At 51.2% G+C, this 24,135-nt stretch overlaps 1 protein-coding gene across 1 annotated transcript in view; it reads right to left on the bottom strand.

Annotated features, from left to right (window-relative positions):
- The window catches only part of PTK7 (protein tyrosine kinase 7 (inactive)), a 428,597-nt gene that overhangs the window by 198,357 nt on the left and 206,105 nt on the right, over positions 1 to 24,135 (bottom strand). Inside the window, exons 4-6 of the mRNA XM_078647273.1 lie at positions 20,007 to 20,197; positions 18,922 to 19,069; positions 6,623 to 6,753 (exon numbers count right to left, since the gene is read on the bottom strand). Coding sequence (XP_078503399.1) covers positions 6,623 to 6,753; positions 18,922 to 19,069; positions 20,007 to 20,197 — 470 coding nt within the window. The remainder of the gene's footprint in view (positions 1 to 6,622; positions 6,754 to 18,921; positions 19,070 to 20,006; positions 20,198 to 24,135) is intronic.

The following is a 24,135-nucleotide window of genomic DNA, read 5'->3' as shown; positions in this document are numbered from 1 at the left end:
GCTTGGTTAACCTGGAATTGCTGAGTCCTGTTCTGTAGGAAAGAATTGAACCATTTCAGCACGTTTCCGGACAAGCCCATCCTGTCTTGTAGCCTGGTCATTAGTACTTCGTGCTTTACCGTGTCGAATGCTGATGACAGGTCTAGAAGGATCAGTAGGCATGTTTGATTTCGGTCTAGGGCTTGTAGGGCGTCATCGACAATATGCAGAATCGCAGTTTCAGTACTGTGCCCTGTTCTGAAACCTGATTGGCAATCATCTAATAGCGAGAACTTAGCGATGTGTTGGCTTAGTTGGCCCTGCACGCATTTCTCAATGAGTTTGGCCAGTAGAGGGATGTTAGTCACTGGTCGATAGTTATTTGGGTCTGTTGCATCAGCTGTCGGTTTTTTGATGATGGGCACTACCTGCCCTGTTTTTAGGCAGTCAGGGAGGATCCCTTGTGCAAGTGAGGCATTTATTATATCAGTCCAGATTGGAACTAGAGTGTGGCTGATTTCTCTTACACACTTTCCCGGTAGAGGGTCTTGATAGTGGTTGTTTGGTCTAAGTTCCGCCAGCGTTTTGGCGATCTTTTCCTGGTCGTATAATTCAAATGTGTCCCAGTTTGCCTTGTTTTTTGTTGTTTGGAGACCCTCTGTTGACGCGTTGGCCTCATTTATAGGTGGAGGAAGGGTCATAAGGTTAGCTGCTGCATTTGTGAGTTCAACTTCTAGCATTTTTGATTTTTCCGTGAAAAATGAGGAGAATTCCTTGCAGCTTATGGGAGTTTTTGTGTTCTCTTGAACCGTTTTGGCTAGTTTATTTGACTGTTGTTTTAAGATCTCGAATAGTTTTCGTGGTCTGTTTCTGGCATTGTCCAGTTCAGCTCTGATAAATTCTTTTTTGGAGTTGATTATCTTTTTGTTGTATTCTTTTCTTGTTTTTCTGAGGGCTTTCAGCTCAGGGGAGGAGGGATGTTGTCTCCATTTCCTTTCGGCCATTCTCAGTTTGCGCCTGTCCTCGTTCAGTGACTCATTAAACCAAGGATTTTTTGGCTTCTCTGAGACTTTTTTCAGCTTTTGGGGCATGGTGTCATTGACGATATTACCGATCGAGGTTATGTAGTGATCTGTCAGCTCATTGACATTTTGCTTATTGTTGGGTGGCTTCAGGTCTTTCTCACACCTTTCAACCAGTAGTTCAATATTAGCCTCTTTTGTGTCTCGTGTCAGTTTCTTGAGCTTGCGTGGTTGCACGGTCTTTCCCTTTTTCATTGTAGGTATCGCGAATGTTATGATGTGATGGTCAGACCAATCACATGGGTCTATAGCGATGATTGATGTCTCTGTATTTCTTGAAATAATCCAGTCTAAGGTCGCTCCTTGTGTGTGAGTGGGTTGGTTGCATGCTTGTGTAAGTTTTAGCTCACTGAGGAAGTCTTTAAGCGAGTTAACCAGTTTGTCATTGCCGTCGTCCCAGTGGAGGTTAAAGTCGCCTAGGAATATGTTATTGGCATCCGAGTTAGAGTTGGTCGTTATGATCTCTATCAGTTGCTCTGTGAACTTTGCATTCTCTCCTGGTGGGTGGTAGAATGCATGCAAGTTGCAACTTTGATTATTTGGTGTTCTCACATTAATACCAAGGTATTCACAGGATTCTAGGGGGTCAGATTGGAATTGGCAGACCTCAATCTCTGAACGGTGAATGCAAGCTATGCCTCCTCCCACATTCCTAGGTCTGTCTAACCTGACGATGTTATATTGTGGTGGTATTAAGAGATCCATGGTAGGCGATGATGATTCATTGAGCCATGTTTCGGTGAGGATGGCCAGGTCAATTTCCTTGTTAATGATGAGGGCAGCTATGTCTGATGCATGTTTAGTTGCTGAACGACAGTTAAGTAGTAGGCACTTCAGGGGTTTCTGTGATTTAACGAGTTTTCCATTATCAGATTCGGCTGCGGTTAGCTGGATATGTTGTAGGTTTTGGTGAATTGCTTTCCTGTCATTCTTTCTGGACGTTCTATTAGAGTCAATAGGTACTGTTTTGATATTCTCCTCCCTACCAAGGGCAGTTTGTTCAGTTTGTTCATAAGATCGGAGTAAGGCCAGAGCTTCTTCATTTGACAAGGGCTTGGTCCTGTTAGGTCTGTTGGGTCTGAGTACCAGATTCTGGATGTGTGAGACCTTGGTGTGCGTACTTATCGCCATCTCCCAGATTTTTCCAATTGTCTGATATTTTCATCGAGTGTTGTGCCAGGTTTCCTACGAGTTTCTGGAGCTCCTTGACTTCTTTCTGTGTTCGGGGTGATTTCTTATGTGAGATAGATCTGGCTGGATGGGTATTGCAATTTGCTCTACTCCGTGAATGATCTGTTCTCATTGCCACAAATCTTTTCTTGGTATCCTTAGTTTGGTTGAGATTTCTGGCTCTATTAGAGGTGTCCCCATTACTTCCTATGTTATGGGATGTAAGGGGTGTTTTTGTGAATAGGGCTCTATGGGACTCAAGTCTCGCATTCGAGGGAGGATGGGGAAGGTCGATATCATCTACCTTGTTTATTCCGTTAACTTCATGAAGGGACTCGCTTGGAGCTGGGGTGCACTCTTCAGGCGCGGTGGAGTTGTGCGTTAGTGGCAACTGCACTTTCCTTGGTGCCTGGTTATTCTCTTTGATTCCAAGGTTATTAGATATCGCTATCCTTTCTATCTCATTATCTGGTGATACCATCGTGTTTTCGGTTAAATCTCCAGTGTTAGAGGTTTGGTTGTTCTGGCCGTCCGTTTGACTGGTGTCTCTAGTGTTGGAGTCGTTGTTTTCAAGTGTGACATCTAGTGGTATCATGTTTTGTTGGTAGTTTGTTCCTTCTATGTATTTCTTTAAGTTTTGGAAAGTTGACTCAAATTTCTCGAGTTCTCTGCTGGTTGCTTGTATCAGCACTATTCCCGTTTTATACATGGTAATGCATAATTCTGTCTTACTTCTTTTAGTTAATGAAGTCGTTATTTTTGTGCCATATGGTATGTTTTTTATAGTTTTAGTGAACAGCATTTTTGTAAGGGCGTTGCGCCATTTAGCTGTTTTGTCTGTGTAGAATATAAGGTCATTCATCTTGATGCCTTTAACTCTATCAAAGTATGGGTCAGAGAACAGCATGTCCGGGTTTTTTCTCAAGGTATTGTGTTTGAATTTTTTGGCAGCATTTTTGGATAGGGTTGAAGGGTATTCTATGCTTTTTGCATTGGACTCTGTCGATCCTAGGTTTCTTCCGTCCATTTCCGCTTCACGTTGAGGGTCTGCGGAGGGTCTATACCTTTGTAGTCGTGGCAGATATAGAAGTTGAAAGTGACTTCCAAACTACTGTTTCATATTGGATCCTCTGATTAATTGATCCTTATTAGTTATGTTGTCTTATTCTCATCAGTCCTTAGTAATTATGGTGGCCTCAATAGTATTTAATTAATTAATGGACTATCCCTAAATGTGAAAGCGAGTTGTCTGGAGATAAGTAACCAGTGTAATGTCAGTGAAGAGTTAAACAGTTCAAGATGTCAGCCGGCTTTGTCCCTGATGATCTCCTGAACAGACTTTCTCTTATTCCCCTTCAAAATTAGTTGTTTGGTCCCTTTTCGCTGTTCATCATTTCATCTCACTTTCCAATCCTGGACTTGTTTGTCCCTTTTACTCGTCAGTTCGGAGGGGAGGGGGGTCTAGTGTGTCTTCCTTCCTTTTCCGGGTCGCCAGTCCTCCTTCGCTGTCTATGCCCCTGGGTTAGAGAGTGGCAGCATCTAGTGGCTGCGTGTGTCTAACGCGGCCGCCATTTTAAGGTCAGGCGCGCCGCTTTCCATTCCCCTCGTCTCTGCTGTTGCTCGTTTTTCTCCTTTGCATGCTGGTGGGGCCGCGTCGGGGGTGAGGATGGACGTACCTCTCCTGTCGGTCGCCGAGGTCCCTCAGCTCCGCCTTTCCAGGACGTCCCGCTTGTGTCCACATACACCGGATTTCCCGCCGCTAAGTCCTCCGAGTCCCCAGGTCCGCTGGCTTATCTATGGCAAATAGACGTCAGCTGTGGGTCCTTCACGATTGCTCCACATCCAGTTGTCAGCATCACGAGGGGTCCGCCGTCCAAGGGGTCCGAAGAGCGTAGGCAGCCTTGTCAACCGACCAGGTACAGTATTCTCCTTCAGCGTCCTGCGTCTCTTGTGTTCTTTACGCTTTCTGTATGTGCCTATCAGCTAGAATTGGTTCCGCTTGGTCCTGTGTCGCATTTTGGGGTTGTTCGGGGATTTAATCCAGTTTGGAGATCCCTAGCCCCGGAGCTCCTCACTAGGGCTCCCTCTTAGCGGCCATCTTGCACTCCGTCGTGCCACTTGCACTCCGGTTGTGTGTGTTGTGTAGTCACTTAACACCTGAGCTTTCGGGTGCCTACCTGCTCGTGCAAGGCTACCCCCGGGGAACTGGTGACCCCAGTTCCTACAAAATGGCTCCATTTACGCCTGACAGGTACGTGCAAAAGGCTACTTAGCAGCTGTAAATGCATTTACTACTGCGGAATTGTGCACTATCAGTGTGTATAATTACACAATAGTCAAATCCATGCAAGGGGGGAAACTGGGCTGATCAAGACATGGTATGCATTCAGAGTTTGTGAACTTCAACAAACACGCAAGGCTGTAAACATTCACAATTTACTCACAGCCTCTTTTTTCCACTCATAAAACGGTCTGAAATTAGGCGAGGGCCCAGGGAGAAACAAAAAACCTTTATACAAGCTCACACATTGTGCTCACATTGAGAAGGCAGGATTTGAATTCAGATTTTCTGGTTTCAATAGCTATTGTGTGTTCTGCCCTAATGTGCCTCTCTCTGCTGTTGAGTTACAGCAGTGCAATATATTTCATATTTGACAAGTAGCGTGGGGCATAATTCCCTCCAAAAGTGCTATTTTTTCATCCGTAAAAGTACTCTTATGGACAAGTAGAGATGTTCTAGTTTTTCACAAAAATTGGCAGTGTTTCGCCTCGCCTTGCATACTCCACCATTCTAAGGTTTCCAGGTGTATTACTGAGAAGGTGACGTGAGATAAGTTGCCATTTCCTCAGTGTGCAATTATTCAGTTACACATTAACTTTATCTTCTGCAATTCGACGTTTATTTTCTAACACTAATGCTGGCAGGGCAGGCTCCTTAAAGTATTTGCTCACATCTTGTGGAACGCCCGGCACCAAAGCGCTTACATACATTTGCGTACCACTCTTTGGCGCTACAAAAACTAGCCTGGTGCAGTTTGTAGTAGCAGACAATTCATTACCGTGTACCACCATTCAGAAACATACCTATGCTATATAAACATCAGCATCACCAATAAGTCTCGCTTTTGGGACATTACAAGTATTTAGTTATGCAGCACAATATCCTTAAAGGAACAACAAAGTGTTGGATGGCTAAACACTTATTAAGTCCCAAAGGCGAGACCTATTGGCTATGCCAAGGCTTGTTACTCTACTTGCAGCCTACAGGGGCTACATTTACAACTTGGTGTTTGTTTTTCAGTCCAATGTACATTGTGGCGCGTTTTCTTGGAGAAGCAGCCATTGTAAAAGGAGACACTCTAAAGGCAGCGCGCGGTGCCTTCCACAGCCAGGCCCTCTCCAGGTTCATTATTCATAGTCTAGTCTCATTCCAGGGACCTCTGTGAGGCACAGACACTACACCAGCAGCCACTAGATGGCAGCATATTGCAAAGCATGCTAGGTATATAAGAAGCCGACTGAAACAAGCAGTGGCAAAGCCAATAGTTCCCATCTTTGGAGCTTATTGGCTTTGCCAATACTTTTTAGTAATGTTGTACAGCATCTCCAACATTTTGAGCAGCATGGGCAATTTTTTTTCTTATATATAAAAAGTTGTGTTTGAGCGGTCATTTCATCTTTAAAAAAAAAAAAAATTTTTATGGAGGCTGCAGCAATATGCCGCCTGGTAGTCCAAGCGCCCCCTCCCCCCCTTCCCCTTGCGTTAAGGGCAACTGAAAAGGGTGGGGAAATAGAGGCTACGGGGCAGGGGAAAGGAGCACATAAGAGTACACCACAATGTCGGGGACAAAAACACGGGCAAAAATGAAACCAAGCGTCTGAGGGGCGAGCAGCACATGGGACCGCTTTCAACGTGAGAAGAGAGACGGCAAAACAGTGCACGGAAGAACATTTGTTGAGGGAAGTGAAACCACAAGCGGAGAAGCACTGGAAAACACATGCACTCTGATAGAGGGCTTCAGTGAAAAAGAAAGTAGTTCCCTCGCAGTAAGCAATGGACGGACAGTATCCAGTGTATCAAAGAAACAGTAACGAGGCTCTGCTCCAGGGGAGGGACATACATTTGATGGACAAGCTGGGACAAGGAAAGGCATGGAATAAGCAGCAAGCAAATCAGTGACAAGAAAGCCAACAAAGGGTAAGCAACGGGCAAGCTCTGTGCCCTTGTAAGTTCATGGTAAGCCCACAATAGATCCTGCGCAGTCTGGTACTCTCAACGTAACTAATGTGCCGTGGTAACTTCAAGAGATCACACTGAAAGACGAGCCTACGAAGAACATGAACATAAGAAAAATAGTAAACAACACATAGCATCAGAAGTATGAACTCACCAGCCAGGCGGAGAGTGGCTTCCAGGACGGTGGGCTTGCCACGCTGCCCTCGGCCAACGCACTGGTATGTGCCAGCACTGCGTGCCTTCACCTGTGTCAGATGGAGTGTCCCGTTGGGATAAACAGTGACACTAAAGAGGAGAGGAGAGGAGGAAAGAAAAGACAGGCATGTTGTTTAGACCTAAAGTGTCAACCTGTTTCCAGCGGTCTCGGACAATACCAGGTGTACCCAGACATTAATAAGCACTGGTATACCCTCACCAGATGAACCAGACGATAACATGCAACAGATGCACTCACGAGATGTACCCGACAGACATTAATAATGAGAGGTGAGGGGGACATGTGAACACCACAGAGAGGTAAGGAAAGCTGCAGGAGAGGCGAGGGGGACAGGTGAACACCACAGAGAGAAGCAAAGGAAAGCTGCAGGAGAGGCGAGGGGGACAAGTGAACACCACAGAGAGGTAAGGAAAGCTGCAGGAGAGGCGAGGGGGACAGGTGAACACCACAGAGAGAAGCAAAGGAAAGCTGCAGGAGAGGCGAGGGGGACAGGTGAACACCACAGAGAGGTAAGGAAAGCTGCAGGAGAGGCGAGGGGGACAGGTGAACACCACAGAGAGGTAAGGAAAGCTGCAGGAGAGGCGAGGGGGACAGGTGAACACCACAGAGAGGTAAGGAAAGCTGCAGGAGAGGCGAGGGGGACAGGTGAACACCACAGAGAGAAGCAAAGGAAAGCTGCAGGAGAGGCGAGGGGGACAAGTGAACACCACAGAGAGGTAAGGAAAGCTGCAGTGAGCAGGAGAGGCGAGGGGGACATGTAAACACCACCAAGATAGGCAAAGGAAAGCTGCAGTGAGCAGGAGAGGCGAAGGGGACATGTGAACACCGCTGAGAGAAGCAAAGGAAAGCTGCAGGAGAGGCGAGGGGGACAAGTGAATACCACAGAGAGGTAAGGAAAGCTGCAGTGAGCAGGAGAGGCGAGGGGGGACAGGTGAACACCACAGCGAGGTAAGGAAAGCTGCAGGAGAGGCGGGGGGACATGTGAACACCATGGAGAGAGGCAAAGGAAAGCTGCAATGAGCAGGAGAGGCGAGGGGGACATGTAAACACCACCAAGATAGGCAAAGGAAAGCTGCAGTGAGCAGGAGAGGCGAGGGGGACATGTGAACACCACTGAGAGAGGCAAAGGAAAGCTGCAATGAGCCGCAGAGGCGAGGGGGACATGTGAACACCACAGAGAGAGGCAAAGGAAAGCTGCAATGAGCCGCAGAGGCGAGGGGGACATGTGAACACCGCTGAGAGAGGCAAAGGAAAGCTACAGTGAGCAGGAGAGGCGAGGGGACATGTGAACACCGCTGAGAGGAAAAGGAAAGCTACAGTGAGCAGGAGAGGCGAGGGGGACATGTGAACACCATTGAGGCAAAGGAAAGCTGCAATGAGCAGGAGAGGCGAGGGGACATGTGAACACAACAGAGACGCATCAGAATGAGGAGAGGCGAGGGGGACATGTGAACACCGCTGAGAGGAAAAGGAAAGCTGCAATGAGCAGGAGAGGCGAGGGGGACATGTGAACACCGCTGAGAGAGGCAAAGGAAAGCTGCAGGAGAGGCGAGGGGGACAGATGAATAATACAGAGAGGCAAAGGAAAGCTGCAGTGAGCAGGAGAGGCGAGGGGGACAGGTGAACACCACAGAGAGGTAAGGAAAGCTGCAGTGAGCAGGAGAGGTGAGGGGGAGCAATGAGCCGGCGAGGGGGACATGTGAACACCACTGAGAGAGGCAAAGGAAAGCTGCAATGAGCAGGAGAGGCGAGGGGGACATGTGAACACCACTGAGAGAGGCAAAGGAAAGCTGCAATGAGCAGGAGAGGCGAGGGGGACATGTGAACACCACAGAGAGGCAAAGGAAAGCTGCAATGAGCAGGAGAGGCGAGGGGGACACGTGAACACCACAGAGAGAGGCAAAGGAAAGCTGCAATGAGCCGGAGAGGCGAGGGGGACATGTGAACACCACAGAGAGGCGCAGAGGAAAGCTGCAGTGAGCAGGAGAGGCGAGGGGGACATGTGAACACCACAGAGAGAGGCAAAGGAAAGCTGCAATGAGCCGGAGAAGCGAGGGGGACATGTGAACACCACAGAGAGAGGCAAAGGAAAGCTACAGGAGAGGCGAGGGGGACAGGTGAACACCACAGAGAGGTGCAGAGGAAAGCTGCAATGAGCCGGAGAGGCGAGGGGGACATGTGAACACCACAGAGAGAGGCAAAGGAAAGCTGCAATGAGCCGGAGAGGCGAGGGGGACATGTGAACAGCAAAGACAGGCAAAGGAAAGCTGCAATGAGCAGGAGAGGAGAGGGGGACATGTGAACACCACTGAGAGGAAAAGGAAAGCTGAAATGAGCAGGAGAGGCGAGGGGGACATGTGAACACCACTGAGAGGAAAAGGAAAGCTGCAATGAGCAGGAGAGGCGAGGGGGACAGGTGAACACCACAGAGAGGTAAGGAAAGCTGCAGTGAGCAGGAGAGGCGAGGGGGACATGTAAACACCACCAAGATAGGCAAAGGAAAGCTGCAGTGAGCAGGAGAGGCGAGGGGGACATGTGAACACCACTGAGAGAGGCAAAGGAAAGCTGCAATGAGCCGGAGAGGCGAGGGGGACATGTGAACACCACAGAGAGAGGCAAAGGAAAGCTGCAATGAGCAGGAGAGGCGAGGGGGACATGTGAACACCACAGAGAGAGGCAAAGGAAAGCTGCAATGAGCAGGAGAGGCGAGGGGGACATGTGTACACCACAGAGAGGCAAAGGAAAGCTGCAGTGAGCAGGAGAGGCGAGGGGGACACGTGAACACCACAGGGAGAGGCAAACGAAAGCTGCAATGAGCAGGAGAGGTGAGGGGGACATGTGAACAGCAAAGAGAGGCAAAGGAAAGCTGCAATGAGCAGGAGAGGCGAGGAGGACATGTGAACACCACAGAGAGGCAAAGGAAAGCTGCAGTGAGCAGGAGAGGCGAGGGGGACATGTAAACACCACCAAGATAGGCAAAGGAAAGCTGCAGTGAGCAGGAGAGGCGAGGGGGAAATGTGAACACCATTGAGAGAGGCAAAGGAAAGCTGCAATGAGCAGGAGAGGCGAGGGGGATATGTGAACACCACTGAGATGCACGGAAAGCTGCAATGAGCAGGAGAGGCGAAGGGGACATGTGAACACCGCTGAGAGAGGCAAAGGAAAGCTGCAATGAGCCGCAGAGGCGAGGGGAACATGTGAACACCGCTGAGAGAGGCAAAGGAAAGCTACAGTGAGCAGGAGAGGCGAGGGGACATGTGAACACAACAGAGACGCATCAGAATGAGGAGAGGCGAGGGGGACATGTGAACACCGCTGAGAGGAAAAGGAAAGCTACAGTGAGCAGGAGAGGCGAGGGGGACATGTGAACACCATTGAGGCAAAGGAAAGCTGCAATGAGCAGGAGAGGCGAGGGGACATGTGAACACAACAGAGACGCATCAGAATGAGGAGAGGCGAGGGGGACATGTGAACACCGCTGAGAGGAAAAGGAAAGCTGCAATGAGCAGGAGAGGCGAGGGGGACATGTGAACACCGCTGAGAGAGGCAAAGGAAAGCTGCAGGAGAGGCGAGGGGGACAGGTGAATAATACAGAGAGGCAAAGGAAAGCTGCAGTGAGCCGGAGAGGCGAGGGGGACAGGTGAACACCAAAGAGGTAAGGAAAGCTGCAGTGAGCAGGAGAGGTGAGGGGGAGCAATGAGCCGGAGAGGCGAGGGGGACATGTGAACACCACTGAGAGAGGCAAAGGAAAGCTGCAATGAGCAGGAGAGGTGAGGGGGACATGTGAACACCACTGAGAGAGGCAAAGGAAAGCTGCAATGAGCAGGAGAGGCGAGGGGGACATGTGAACACCACAGAGAGGCAAAGGAAAGCTGCAATGAGCAGGAGAGGCGAGGGGGACACGTGAACACCACAGAGAGAGGCAAAGGAAAGCTGCAATGAGCCGGAGAGGCGAGGGGGACATGTGAACACCACAGAGAGGCGCAGAGGAAAGCTGCAGGAGAGGCGAGGGGGACATGTGAACACCACAGAGAGAGGCAAAGGAAAGCTGCAATGAGCCGGAGAAGCGAGGGGGACATGTGAATACCTCTGTGAGAGGCAAAGGAAAGCTGCAGTGAGCAGGAGAGGCGAGGGGGACATGTGAACACCACAGAGAGAGGCAAAGGAAAACTGCAATGAGCCGGAGAGGCGAGGGGGACATGTGAACACCACAGAGAGAGGCAAAGGAAAGCTGCAATGAGCCGGAGAGGCGAGGGGGACATGTGAACAGCAAAGACAGGCAAAGGAAAGCTGCAATGAGCAGGAGAGGCGAGGGGGACATGTGAACACCACAGAGAGGCAAAGGAAAGCTGCAATGAGCAGGAGAGGCGAGGGGGACATGTGAACACCACAGAGAGGCGCAGAGGAAAGCTGCAGTGAGCAGGAGAGGCGAGGGGGACATGTGAACACCACTGAGAGAGGCAAAGGAAAGCTGCAATGAGCCGCAGAGGCGAGGGGGACATGTGAACACCACAGAGAGAGGCAAAGGAAAGCTGCAATGAGCCGCAGAGGCGAGGGGGACATGTGAACACCGCTGAGAGAGGCAAAGGAAAGCTACAGGAGAGGCGAGGGGGACAAGTGAATACCACAGAGAGGTAAGGAAAGCTGCAGTGAGCAGGAGAGGCGAGGGGGGACAGGTGAACACCACAGCGAGGTAAGGAAAGCTGCAGGAGAGGCGGGGGGACATGTGAACACCATGGAGAGAGGCAAAGGAAAGCTGCAATGAGCAGGAGAGGCGAGGGGGACATGTAAACACCACCAAGATAGGCAAAGGAAAGCTGCAGGAGAGGCGAGGGGGACATGTGAACACCACTGAGAGAGGCAAAGGAAAGCTGCAATGAGCCGCAGAGGCGAGGGGGACATGTGAACACCACAGAGAGAGGCAAAGGAAAGCTGCAATGAGCCGCAGAGGCGAGGGGGACATGTGAACACCGCTGAGAGAGGCAAAGGAAAGCTACAGTGAGCAGGAGAGGCGAGGGGACATGTGAACACCGCTGAGAGGAAAAGGAAAGCTACAGTGAGCAGGAGAGGCGAGGGGGACATGTGAACACCATTGAGGCAAAGGAAAGCTGCAATGAGCAGGAGAGGCGAGGGGACATGTGAACACAACAGAGACGCATCAGAATGAGGAGAGGCGAGGGGGACATGTGAACACCGCTGAGAGGAAAAGGAAAGCTGCAATGAGCAGGAGAGGCGAGGGGGACATGTGAACACCGCTGAGAGAGGCAAAGGAAAGCTGCAGGACAGGCGAGGGGGACAGGTGAATAATACAGAGAGGCAAAGGAAAGCTGCAGTGAGCAGGAGAGGCGAGGGGGACAGGTGAACACCACAGAGAGGTAAGGAAAGCTGCAGTGAGCAAGAGAGGTGAGGGGGAGCAATGAGCCGGAGAGGCGAGGGGGACATGTGAACACCACTGAGAGAGGCAAAGGAAAGCTGCAATGAGCAGGAGAGGCGAGGGGGACATGTGAACACCACTGAGAGGCAAAGGAAAGCTGCAATGAGCAGGAGAGGCGAGGGGGACATGTGAACACCACAGAGAGGCAAAGGAAAGCTGCAATGAGCAGGAGAGGCGAGGGGGACACGTGAACACCACAGAGAGAGGCAAAGGAAAGCTGCAATGAGCCGGAGAGGCGAGGGGGACATGTGAACACCACAGAGAGGCGCAGAGGAAAGCTGCAGTGAGCAGGAGAGGCGAGGGGGACATGTGAACACCACAGAGAGAGGCAAAGGAAAGCTGCAATGAGCCGGAGAAGCGAGGGGGACATGTGAACACCACAGAGAGAGGCAAAGGAAAGCTACAGGAGAGGCGAGGGGGACAGGTGAACACCACAGAGAGGTGCAGAGGAAAGCTGCAATGAGCCGGAGAGGCGAGGGGGACATGTGAACACCACAGAGAGAGGCAAAGGAAAGCTGCAATGAGCCGGAGAGGCGAGGGGGACATGTGAACAGCAAAGACAGGCAAAGGAAAGCTGCAATGAGCAGGAGAGGCGAGGGGGACATGTGAACACCACTGAAAGGAAAAGGAAAGCTGAAATGAGCAGGAGAGGCGAGGGGGACATGTGAACACCACTGAGAGGAAAAGGAAAGCTGCAATGAGCAGGAGAGGCGAGGGGGACAGGTGAACACCACAGAGAGGTAAGGAAAGCTGCAGTGAGCAGGAGAGGCGAGGGGGACATGTAAACACCACCAAGATAGGCAAAGGAAAGCTGCAGTGAGCAGGAGAGGCGAGGGGGACATGTGAACACCACTGAGAGAGACAGAAGAAAGCGCCAATGAGCAGGAGAGGCGAGGGGGACATGTGTACACCACAAAGAGGCAAAGGAAAGCTGCAGTGAGCAGGAGAGGCGAGGGGGACATGTGAATACCGCTGAGAGAGGCAAAGGAAAGCTGCAATGAGCCGGAGAGGCGAGGGGGACATGTGAACACCACAGAGAGAGGCAAAGGAAAGCTGCAATGAGCAGGAGAGGCGAGGGGGACATGTGAACACCACAGAGAGAGGCAAAGGAAAGCTGCAATGAGCAGGAGAGGTGAGGGGGACATGTGTACACCACAAAGAGGCAAAGGAAAGCTGCAGTGAGTCGGCGAGGGGGACATGTGAACACCACAGAGAGAGGCAAAGGAAAGCTGCAGTGAGCAGGAGAGGCGAGGGGGACATGTGAACACCGCTGAGAGAGGCAAAGGAAAGCTGCAATGAGCCGGAGAGGCGAGGGGGACACGTGAACACCACAGAGAGAGGCAAAGGAAAGCTGCAATGAGCCGGAGAGGCGAGGGGGACATGTGAACACCACAGAGAGGCGCAGAGGAAAGCTGCAGTGAGCAGGAGAGGCGAGGGGGACATGTGAACACCACAGAGAGAGGCAAAGGAAAGCTGCAATGAGCCGGAGAAGCGAGGGGGACATGTGAACACCACAGAGAGAGGCAAAGGAAAGCTGCAATGAGCAGGAGAGGCGAGGGGGACATGTGAACACCACAGAGAGAGGCAAAGGAAAGCTGCAATGAGCAGGAGAGGCGAGGGGGACATGTGAACACCATTGAGGCAAAGGAAAGCTGCAATGAGCAGGAGAGGCGAGGGGGACATGTGTACACCACAAAGAGGCAAAGGAAAGCTGCAGTGAGCAGGAGAGGCGAGGGGGACACGTGAACACCACAGAGAGAGGCAAACGAAAGCTGCAATGAGCAGGAGAGGTGAGGGGGACATGTGAACAGCAAAGAGAGGCAAAGGAAAGCTGCAATGAGCAGGAGAGGCGAGGGGGACATGTGAACACCACAGAGAGGCAAAGGAAAGCTGCAGTGAGCAGGAGAGGCGAGGGGGACATGTAAACACCACCAAGATAGGCAAAGGAAAGCTGCAGGAGAGGCGAGGGGGAAATGTGAACACCATTGAGAGAGGCAAAGGAAAGCTGCAATGAGCAGGAGAGGCGAGGGGGATATGTGAACACCACTGAGACGCACGGAAAGCTGCAATGAGCAGGAGAGGCGAAGGGGACATGTGAACACCGCTGAGAGAGGCAAAGGAAAGCTGCAATGAGCCGCAGAGGCGAGGGGGACATGTGAACACCGCTGAGAGAGGCAAAGGAAAGCTACAGTGAGCAGGAGAGGCGAGGGGACATGTGAACACAACAGAGACGCATCAGAATGAGGAGAGGCGAGGGGGACATGTGAACACCGCTGAGAGGAAAAGGAAAGCTACAGTGAGCAGGAGAGGCGAGGGGGACATGTGAACACCATTGAGGCAAAGGAAAGCTGCAATGAGCAGGAGAGGCGAGGGGACATGTGAACACAACAGAGACGCATCAGAATGAGGAGAGGCGAGGGGGACATGTGAACACCGCTGAGAGGAAAAGCAAAGCTGCAATGAGCAGGAGAGGCGAGGGGGACATGTGAACACCGCTGAGAGAGGCAAAGGAAAGCTGCAGGAGAGGCGAGGGGGACAGGTGAATAATACAGAGAGGCAAAGGAAAGCTGCAGTGAGCCGGAGAGGCGAGGGGGACAGGTGAACACCAAAGAGGTAAGGAAAGCTGCAGTGAGCAGGAGAGGTGAGGGGGAGCAATGAGCCGGAGAGGCGAGGGGGACATGTGAACACCACTGAGAGAGGCAAAGGAAAGCTGCAATGAGCAGGAGAGGTGAGGGGGACATGTGAACACCACTGAGAGAGGCAAAGGAAAGCTGCAATGAGCAGGAGAGGCGAGGGGGACATGTGAACACCACAGAGAGGCAAAGGAAAGCTGCAATGAGCAGGAGAGGCGAGGGGGACACGCGAACACCACAGAGAGAGGCAAAGGAAAGCTGCAATGAGCCGGAGAGGCGAGGGGGACATGTGAACACCACAGAGAGGCGCAGAGGAAAGCTGCAATGAGCAGGAGAGGCGAGGAGGACATGTGAACACCACAGAGAGAGGCAAAGGAAAGCTGCAATGAGCCGGAGAAGCGAGGGGGACATGTGAATACCTCTGTGAGAGGCAAAGGAAAGCTGCAGTGAGCAGGAGAGGCGAGGGGGACATGTGAACACCACAGAGAGAGGCAAAGGAAAGCTGCAATGAGCCGGAGAGGCGAGGGGGACATGTGAACACCACAGAGAGAGGCAAAGGAAAGCTGCAATGAGCCGGAGAGGCGAGGGGGACATGTGAACAGCAAAGACAGGCAAAGGAAAGCTGCAATGAGCAGGAGAGGCGAGGGGGACATGTGAACACCACAGAGAGGCAAAGGAAAGCTGCAATGAGCAGGAGAGGCGAGGGGGACATGTGAACACCACAGAGAGGCGCAGAGGAAAGCTGCAGTGAGCAGGAGAGGCGAGGGGGACATGTGAACACCACTGAGAGAGGCAAAGGAAAGCTGCAATGAGCCGGAGAAGCGAGGGGGACATGTGAACACCACAGAGAGAGGCAAAGGAAAGCTGCAATGAGCCGGAGAGGCGAAGGGGACATGTGAACACCGCTGAGAGAAGCAAAGGAAAGCTGCAATGAGCAGGAGAGGCGAGGGGGACATGTGAACACCACAGAGAGGTAAGGAAAGCTGCAGTGAGCAGGAGAGGCGAGGGGGACATGTGAACACCACTGAGAGAGACAGAAGAAAGCGCCAATGAGCAGGAGAGGCGAGGGGGACATGTGTACACCACAAAGAGGCAAAGGAAAGCTGCAGTGAGCAGGAGAGGCGAGGGGGACATGTGTACACCACAAAGAGAGGCAAAGGAAAGCTGCAATGAGCAGGAGAGGTGATGGGGACATGTGAACACCACAGAGAGAGGCAAAGGAAAGCTGCAATGAGCCGGAGAGGTGAGGGGGACATGTGAACACCACTGAGAGAGGCAAAGGAAAGCTGCAATGAGCCGGAGAGGCGAGGGGGACATGTGAACACCACAGAGAGAGGCAAAGGAAAGCTGCAAGGAGCAGGAGAGGCGAGGGGGACATGTGAACACCACAGAGAGAGGCAAAGGAAAGCTGCAATGAGCAGGAGAGGTGAGGGGGACATGTGTACACCACAAAGAGGCAAAGGAAAGCTGCAGTGAGCCGGCGAGGGGGACATGTGAACACCACAGAGAGAGGCAAAGGAAATCTGCAATGAGCAGGAGAGGCGAGGGGGACATGTGAACACCGCTGAGAGAGGCAGAGGAAAGCTGCAATGAGCCGGAGAGGCGAGGGGGACATGTGAACACCACAGAGAGAGGCAAAGGAAAGCTGCAATGAGCAGGAGAGGCGAGGGGGACATGTGAACACCACAGAGAGAGGCAAAGGAAAGCTGCAATGAGCAGGAGAGGCGAGGGGGACATGTGAACACCATTGAGGCTAAGGAAAGCTGCAATGAGCAGGAGAGGCGAGGGGGACATGTGTACACCACAAAGAGGCAAAGGAAAGCTGCAGTGAGCAGGAGAGGCGAGGGGGACACGTGAACACCACAGAGAGAGGCAAACGAAAGCTGCAATGAGCAGGAGAGGTGAGGGGGACATGTGAACAGCAAAGAGAGGCAAAGGAAAGCTGCAATGAGCAGGAGAGGCGAGGGGGACATGTGAACACCACAGAGAGGCAAAGGAAAGCTGCAGGAGAGGCGAGGGGGACATGTGAACACCACAGAGAGGCAAAGGAAAGCTGCAGTGAGCAGGAGAGGCGAGGGGGACAGGTGAACACCACAGAGAGAGGCAAAGTAAAGCAGCAGTGAGCAGGAGAGGCGAGGGGGACATGTTAACACCACAGAGAGGCAAAGAAAAGCTGCAGTAAACAGGAGAGGCGAGGGGGACATGTGAACACCACAGAGAGAGGCAAAGGAAAGCTGCAATGAGCCGGAGAGGCGAGGGGGACATGTGAACACCACAGAGAGGCAAAGAAAAGCTGCAGTGAGCAGGAGAGGCGAGGGGGACATGTGAACACCACAGAGAGAGGCAAAGGAAAGCTGCAATGAGCCGGAGAGGCGAGGGGGACATGTGAATACCACAGAGAGGCGCAGAGGAAAGCTGCAAAGAGCAGGAGAGGCAAGGGGGATATGTGAACACAACAGAGACGCATCGGAATGAGGAGAGGCGAGGGGGACATGTGAACACCGCTGAGAGAGGCAAAGGAAAGCTGCAGGAGAGGCGAGGGGGACAGGTGAACACCACAGAGAGGTAAGGAAAGCTGCAGGAGAGGCGAGGGGGACAGGTGAACACCACAGAGAGGTAAGGAAAGCTGCAGTGAGCAGGAGAGGCAAGGGGGACACGCGAACACCACAGAGAGAGGCAAAGGAAAGCTGCAATGAGCAGGAGAGGCGAGGGGGACATGTGAACACCGCTGAGAGAGGCAAAGGGGACATGTGAACACCACTGAGAGAGGCAAAGGAAAGCTGCAATGAGCAGGAGAGGCAAGGGGGACATGTGAACACCGCTGAGAGAGGCAAAGGGGACATGTGAACACCACTGAGAGAGGCAAAGGAAAGCTGCAATGAGCCGGAGAGGCGAGGGGGACATGTGAATACCACAGAGAGGCGCAGAGGAAAGCTGCAAAGAGCAGGAGAGGCGAGGGGGATATGTGAACACAACAGAGACGCATCGGAATGAGGAGAGGCGAGGGGGACATGTGAACACCGCTGAGAGAGGCAAAGGAAAGCTGCAGGAGAGGCGAGGGGGACAGGTGAACACCACAGAGAGGTAAGGAAAGCTGCAGGAGAGGCGAGGGGGACAGGTGAACACCACAGAGAGGTAAGGAAAGCTGCAGTGAGCAGGAGAGGCAAGGGGGACACGCGAACACCACAGAGAGAGGCAAAGGAAAGCTGCAATGAGCAGGAGAGGCGAGGGGGACATGTGAACACCGCTGAGAGAGGCAAAGGGGACATGTGAACACCACTGAGAGAGGCAAAGGAAAGCTGCAATGAGCAGGAGAGGCAAGGGGGACATGTGAACACCGCTGAGAGGCAAAGGGGACATGTGAACACCACTGAGAGAGGCAAAGGAAAACTGCAATGAGCCGCAGAGGCGAGGGGGACATGTGAACACCACAGAGAGAGGCAAAGGAAAGCTGCAATGAGCCTGAGAGGCGAGGGGGACATGTGAACACCACAGAGAGAGGAAAAAGAAAGCTGCAATGAGCCGGAGAGGCGAGGGGGACAAGTGAACACCACAGAGAGAGGAAAAGGAAAGCTGCAATGAGCCGGAGAGGCGAGGGGGACATGTAAACACCACCAAGATAGGCAAAGGAAAGCTGCAGTGAGCAGGAGAGGCGAGGGGGACATGTGAACACCACTGAGAGAGACAGAAGAAAGCGCCAATGAGCAGGAGAGGCGAGGGGGACATGTGAACACCGCTGAGAGAGGCAAAGGGGACATGTGAACACCACTGAGAGAGGCAAAGGAAAGCTGCAATGAGCAGGAGAGGCAAGGGGGACATGTGAACACCGCTGAGAGGCAAAGGGGACATGTGAACACCACTGAGAGAGGCAAAGGAAAACTGCAATGAGCCGCAGAGGCGAGGGGGACATGTGAACACCACAGAGAGAGGCAAAGGAAAGCTGCAATGAGCCTGAGAGGCGAGGGGGACATGTGAACACCACAGAGAGAGGAAAAGGAAAGCTGCAATGAGCCGGAGAGGCGAGGGGGACAAGTGAACACCACAGAGAGAGGAAAAGGAAAGCTACAATGAGCCGGAGAGGCGAGGGGGACAAGTGAACACCACAGAGCACCACTTAGAGGCAAAGGAAGATGAATACACGAGTCTACTGAGCACATTCTTAACCCTACCGGCTCTTGTTGGTGACGGGAGAGTTGTCAAAGAACCACTCCTGCACGGGAGGAGGCACCGCCGTGAAAGCGCAGTGAAAGAAGGCCTCCTCGTTCTTGTTTACAATCTGATCTTCTGGGATGACCACTGGAGTCGGGAAGCTCTCATCTAAAGAAAAGCAAAGATAAAAGAATCCACAACTCACTAGTAGGAACATTCTCCTTTACTCGCTCTTCACAAGCCAGCGCCTTGAAGCTGCTTAAGAGGCATGGAGGGTTTAGCTAATCTTTAATCTCTGCCGCCACGCCACGTCGTCTGCGTCCATGCGCATCAACTGCCCACTCTGTCTTCATAGGTCAGCAGCCAGGGCCACTTCGAACTCACCTCCATAGTTTATCAGGAAGATGAGTAAAGTAGAGTAAAGCCCTTTTACACCAAACCGAACTGGACTTCTGACGCGACTGCCTGCATACTCTTCAACCCCAACCCTCCCTTGCCATGATTAAGGCAATCTTTCAATCTACGGCAAACCCATGGCACGCAGGATGGAATCTGAGTAGACTTCCCAGATCTTAAGAGACATGCACTGGTTACCCTCAGAAGCCAGGATCAAAGATAAGCGGAGCTAGCAGGTGTATTAGGGAATCCATCCAAAACATCCTCCGTATCGGGCACCATCCTAACAATCTCAATCTTGGATGAAAACAAGGATGAATCAGCGAACATTCAGTACAACTCACCTTTCTAACCTCTATGAAGAACACATCTTTTCAGTATGTATTTAAACTACCATGCTCACAAGGACGGACGGGTCCTGACAACACCACCACTTGGCAAGGTAAACTGAATATTATTCATTGTAACACAGCTGTTGGACCCCTTGACTATGCAAGCTAGATCGTGTCCAATCCCACGTTGCCAGCCTCCTGCTCCTTCCAACTGTACTAGGAAAAAGCAGAAGACAGACCAGACACACACACGTCCTGGAACAGGATCATTTTTAGATTTCCAGATTTAGATTGGAGGACCATGCTTTAAGATTAAGTTTAGGAACATGTCTTTGGTTTACCAATGAACCCTGTCACCTTCATCGACGGCCACTCACCAATGATGTTGAGCGTAAAGTTCTGGCTGCTGCAGAGCTGGCCCACGACGTTCTTGGAGCAGCAGTAGTACACCCCGTTGTCATCGGGGGTGGCACTCTTCAAGGTGAGGGTGCGCTCCTTGCCACTGATTGCATAGGTGCTACCATCATCGGTGATCAGCGTCCCATCCCGGTACCAGTGGCAGGACGGCCTGTGAAGGGAGGGGGAAGAAGGGGTCACCATGAGAACTTCAAATTGATGCTATCTGAATGTGTCAACTCTCTGGGGATCGCCCTGGACCCAAATAGGAGCATGAACCAACACATAAAAAATACAGCAGAGAACACATTATACAACCTAATACTCCTACACAAATTCAAACGCTTCATCCCTCAGAACGGCCTAAAAACTGCCAAACAACCAATGGTACTGTCTAAACTGGACTATGGGAATGCCACTCTCACTGTTGTAAATTGGCAGCGATTGGGTTAGCATTAACAGAAGCCATCCTGTATTTAGAGGTTATCTTATCTGTTTTGTGGAATCCATTTTGTATTTCTGGCAGCCATCTTGTTTGCCATGTGCTACCACGTGCGTGCCATGTGCTCTGTTTTACCTCGCTGTTGTCTGCTCTTGAAATCTGCCTAGAGACAGGTTATATTTAGCCTCTTCTGCTTCGCACATGCTCAGTTGAGCTTGCAGCTGTCCTTGCAGCTGTCCCAGGTCTGTAAATGTCAGGATGTGTTCACCAGAATTAGCAACTGTTAGCTCCTCCCACTTGTTGACTGTGCATTTTCTGTATGACCGTATATGTACCTAAAACCTTCTTGTTGTACTTGTACCGCCTTCTTTTGAGCCCCTGTGTGGGTATAAAAGGACCCTGTTCCTTCTGTTCAGTGTGCTACTTCATACATTACCGAAGGGTGTTGTGTGAATGTAGTTCCACCTCATGAGGTTTAATAAACTCTGTCTTTTCTATTCCAGTTTCTGTGCCAACTTCTTCCTATTGGTCTGAGGACTTGTGCAGAGAAGGGTGAACCCCTAGCACTGGTAGGCCTTGCTGAGGCCTACCACTACATCACTGGCACTGCAAAGTTGCATCTTGCCCCCGTAAGAGCCACACTAAATGCAGAAGCAAGGATGGTTACGGGAGTAAAAACACACGATCACATCCCCTCCCCCCTAAAAAAAACCTCAAATGGCTCCCGATCTAAGCCCGCTGCAGCTTCAAAATGGCGTCTGCCTCACACAAAGTCCTCCACACCAGGAAACCAGTCTACCTTGTGTTTAAACTCTCTAAGGCAGGCCAGGCAAGAAATCTAAGAAGCACCAACACTCTTCTGCTCATCCCACCAAAAGACACAAACAAAAAGCCCTTGCACGCTCCTTTTTGGGCAATGCGCCTAAAATCTGTAACTCCTTCCCAGGCTAGAGCAGGACGAACCCCTCCTAGGAGCTTCAAAAGACAATGAAAAGATCTACTCCTCAATCAACACATCAATTCTCCGGGATCGTTCACCTAGCCTCCTACTCTGTAGGCCTGCTCCTCTCCAGAACTTAGGTGACCCAACCCTGAAGAAGTCTGTGACTTCTGCAAATCACATTTCCTTAACACTATTTCGATCAGATCTGTAAAGATCTTGGATACCCCCGGTCTTGCCAGTGCTATATAAAACTCTTTAAATAATTAAAATAAAAAGAATACCCGACTAGTGCAGGAGCTGCAAACACAACCATTGTATGGATCAGGCTAATAACTGCATGAAAACAGTTTACCAAGGTTTTAACAGTCATTTGCAAACTACAGCTTTGAGGTGATGTTTCAAGGCAGGTAACTAAGCAGGACACTGAAAGCAGCAGCAGTTGTCATGGAGGCAAATGCCCTGTAAAGAAACTCTGGGCACACGTCAACGAGATAACAGGGAACACACCAAAGAAAGCATGTACCGATCATAACCATAAGTGAGACAGTATATCAGAATAACCTTAGATGGAATATGCACAGTTTGGGACTCCACAATAGATCCATATTTAAAACATCACTGACCTGTAACACAGATTGTGTGTACAGAGTCGTCAGGTTCAAAACTTGCCTCTCCGACCACATGGGTACCAGGGGCAGGAGAACAAACACGGCAGAATGGACAGACCTGGAAATGTGCTCCAATCTCAAGCGCTGAAGGATACAATGGGAAGAGGGCGCGAGGATGGAGTCTACAAACGCGCCTCCAGGCACTAGCGTAAGACTGGCTGCTTCAGCCCTTCAGGAGTCTGACATTTGTCGAGTGCATGGAGCTCACACTGCAGGTAAAAATCTCCAAGCCATAATACCAGAGTGAATGAATGAGTGATTTAACTTGTTAACACGCACGACTCACTCCAAACGGGGTAGCTATGTGCTGCAACTTTACAATAAAGCCAGGAAAAGACCAGGTCTAAAATAATGCAGTTTTTATGGCACTTTGTTCCAGAGGGTGGAGACCAAATAAGAAAAAGCCCTGCCACCACCTCTAGATTGACGAATGTGCTGGACTGACAGCATCTCTCTCTCACTGGAGTGCAGGCTTCTAGCAGGATGATAGCGTTTGAGCTTCCGACAGACATTCACGGTCTTTGCCCAACCGGGCTTTGTAGGTTAAACAGCACATTTTGAAAGTTATCCGTTACTGGCAGCCAGTGAAGAGATTTTAAGCGGGGCACCGAGGCTGTTCTGAGCGGCAGCTGGGTTTTGCACGACTTGCAATGTTGAAAATAAGGACTCATTGGCAGATGCCAATAGTGCAGTGCCCTAGTCCAGTTGGCTTACAACCAGAGCTTGCACTAAGGTCTCACTGGCCCACAGTGGAAGAAATGGAAATGCCTTAATGAGTAATGAAAACAGGTCAAAAGTAGGACATGTCATTTTACATGTTCCAGCCATAAAAACCCCAAATTGTTGTTGGTCTTGCCAATGGGACTGCTAGCCTTTTCCCAGTAAAGAGTTACTGGCTAGCATCTCAGTCTAACTTCTGGATGGGACTCAAAATTGCCACTGTACGGTGTCAAAAGAATCAGTGCATTGAATCTAAATTAATGGTTACATCAAATTTTGGACGTTGCCACTTGAGTTGCCCGGGGTTTCCAGTGTGTGTTTCCTGTTGTACTCTGAGCCTGTCCTGCAGACAGCTTTCTGCCCTCCTGGGAGCCTTGCTAACACCTGTCAGGAAGAGTGACACTAGAGGCCTGCCACTGGAGTTGGAGTTACCTCCCCCAGGCAGGAAGCCACACGTGTTAGCCCAAAGGGTCAGCTTCAACGGCCAAGCTGCCTTTGAACGGCAAAAGGGGAACATTTGGAAAAGGAGCTGCTCTGTTTAAGTAGACAGGGTGGCACTAGGGACAGGGAAGGGGCAGCCAATTGTCAAACCTTTTTCCAGGGGTGTGTAGCCCCTTTAGTAGCCACACCCGTGGGTTGGGCTAGGGAGCTCCGGACGCCGAGAGGAGTTCTACCAGAATGATGCATTTTGGGATATCCAGATACCAAACTTCCCAGGAAGTTGCCATCAAGAGGGCTTATTGGATATCCAACCCAGAGGGCCTTTTCTGTACCTAAATAGTTCACCCCAGCACCTAAAAAACAGATCTGTACTAGACATGAAGAAAGAGGACTGCCCTGCTGCACAATGTTCCTGGCAAATAGAGGCTGCACCGACAAGGACTGTGCTTGCAGCACCCGGTGGCTAGCAAATGAGATGAACTGTGCCTGCTGTGTCCTGCTCAAGGAGAAGTCCTCTCCAGAGCCCAGTCAAAGCAAAGAGACACCAACTTAGCATCAATCTGTTCTCCTCAGCGAAGATAACGCAAAGTATTTGTAACATACTTAACAACAAATTATTTGGCCCTGATGGCATACCTGGAGATGTTTCCCTGAGCGACATCCCGAACTGGACTGACTATATTCTGACTTTAGCAAATGGATTTGCTGCAGGGGCTCCGATACCCCCATCGTGGAGGGGAGCCAAGTTATCCCAGTATCCAAGAAGAGGGATCGTTCACTACCCTCCAACTACAGGCCGATCAGCCTACTTGATGCCGCTCAGAAGGTTTTCTCCCATGCTCTAGTAAACAAAATCACAGACTGGATGTAGGAAACAACATACTATCCCCCTACCA

This window comes from Lissotriton helveticus, chromosome 6 (genome assembly GCF_964261635.1).
Source record: "Lissotriton helveticus chromosome 6, aLisHel1.1, whole genome shotgun sequence".
Classification (NCBI taxonomy): domain Eukaryota; kingdom Metazoa; phylum Chordata; class Amphibia; order Caudata; family Salamandridae; genus Lissotriton; species Lissotriton helveticus.
The sequence above is the reverse complement of the archived record's forward strand: the minus strand, read 5'-3'. Positions and strand labels throughout refer to the sequence as shown.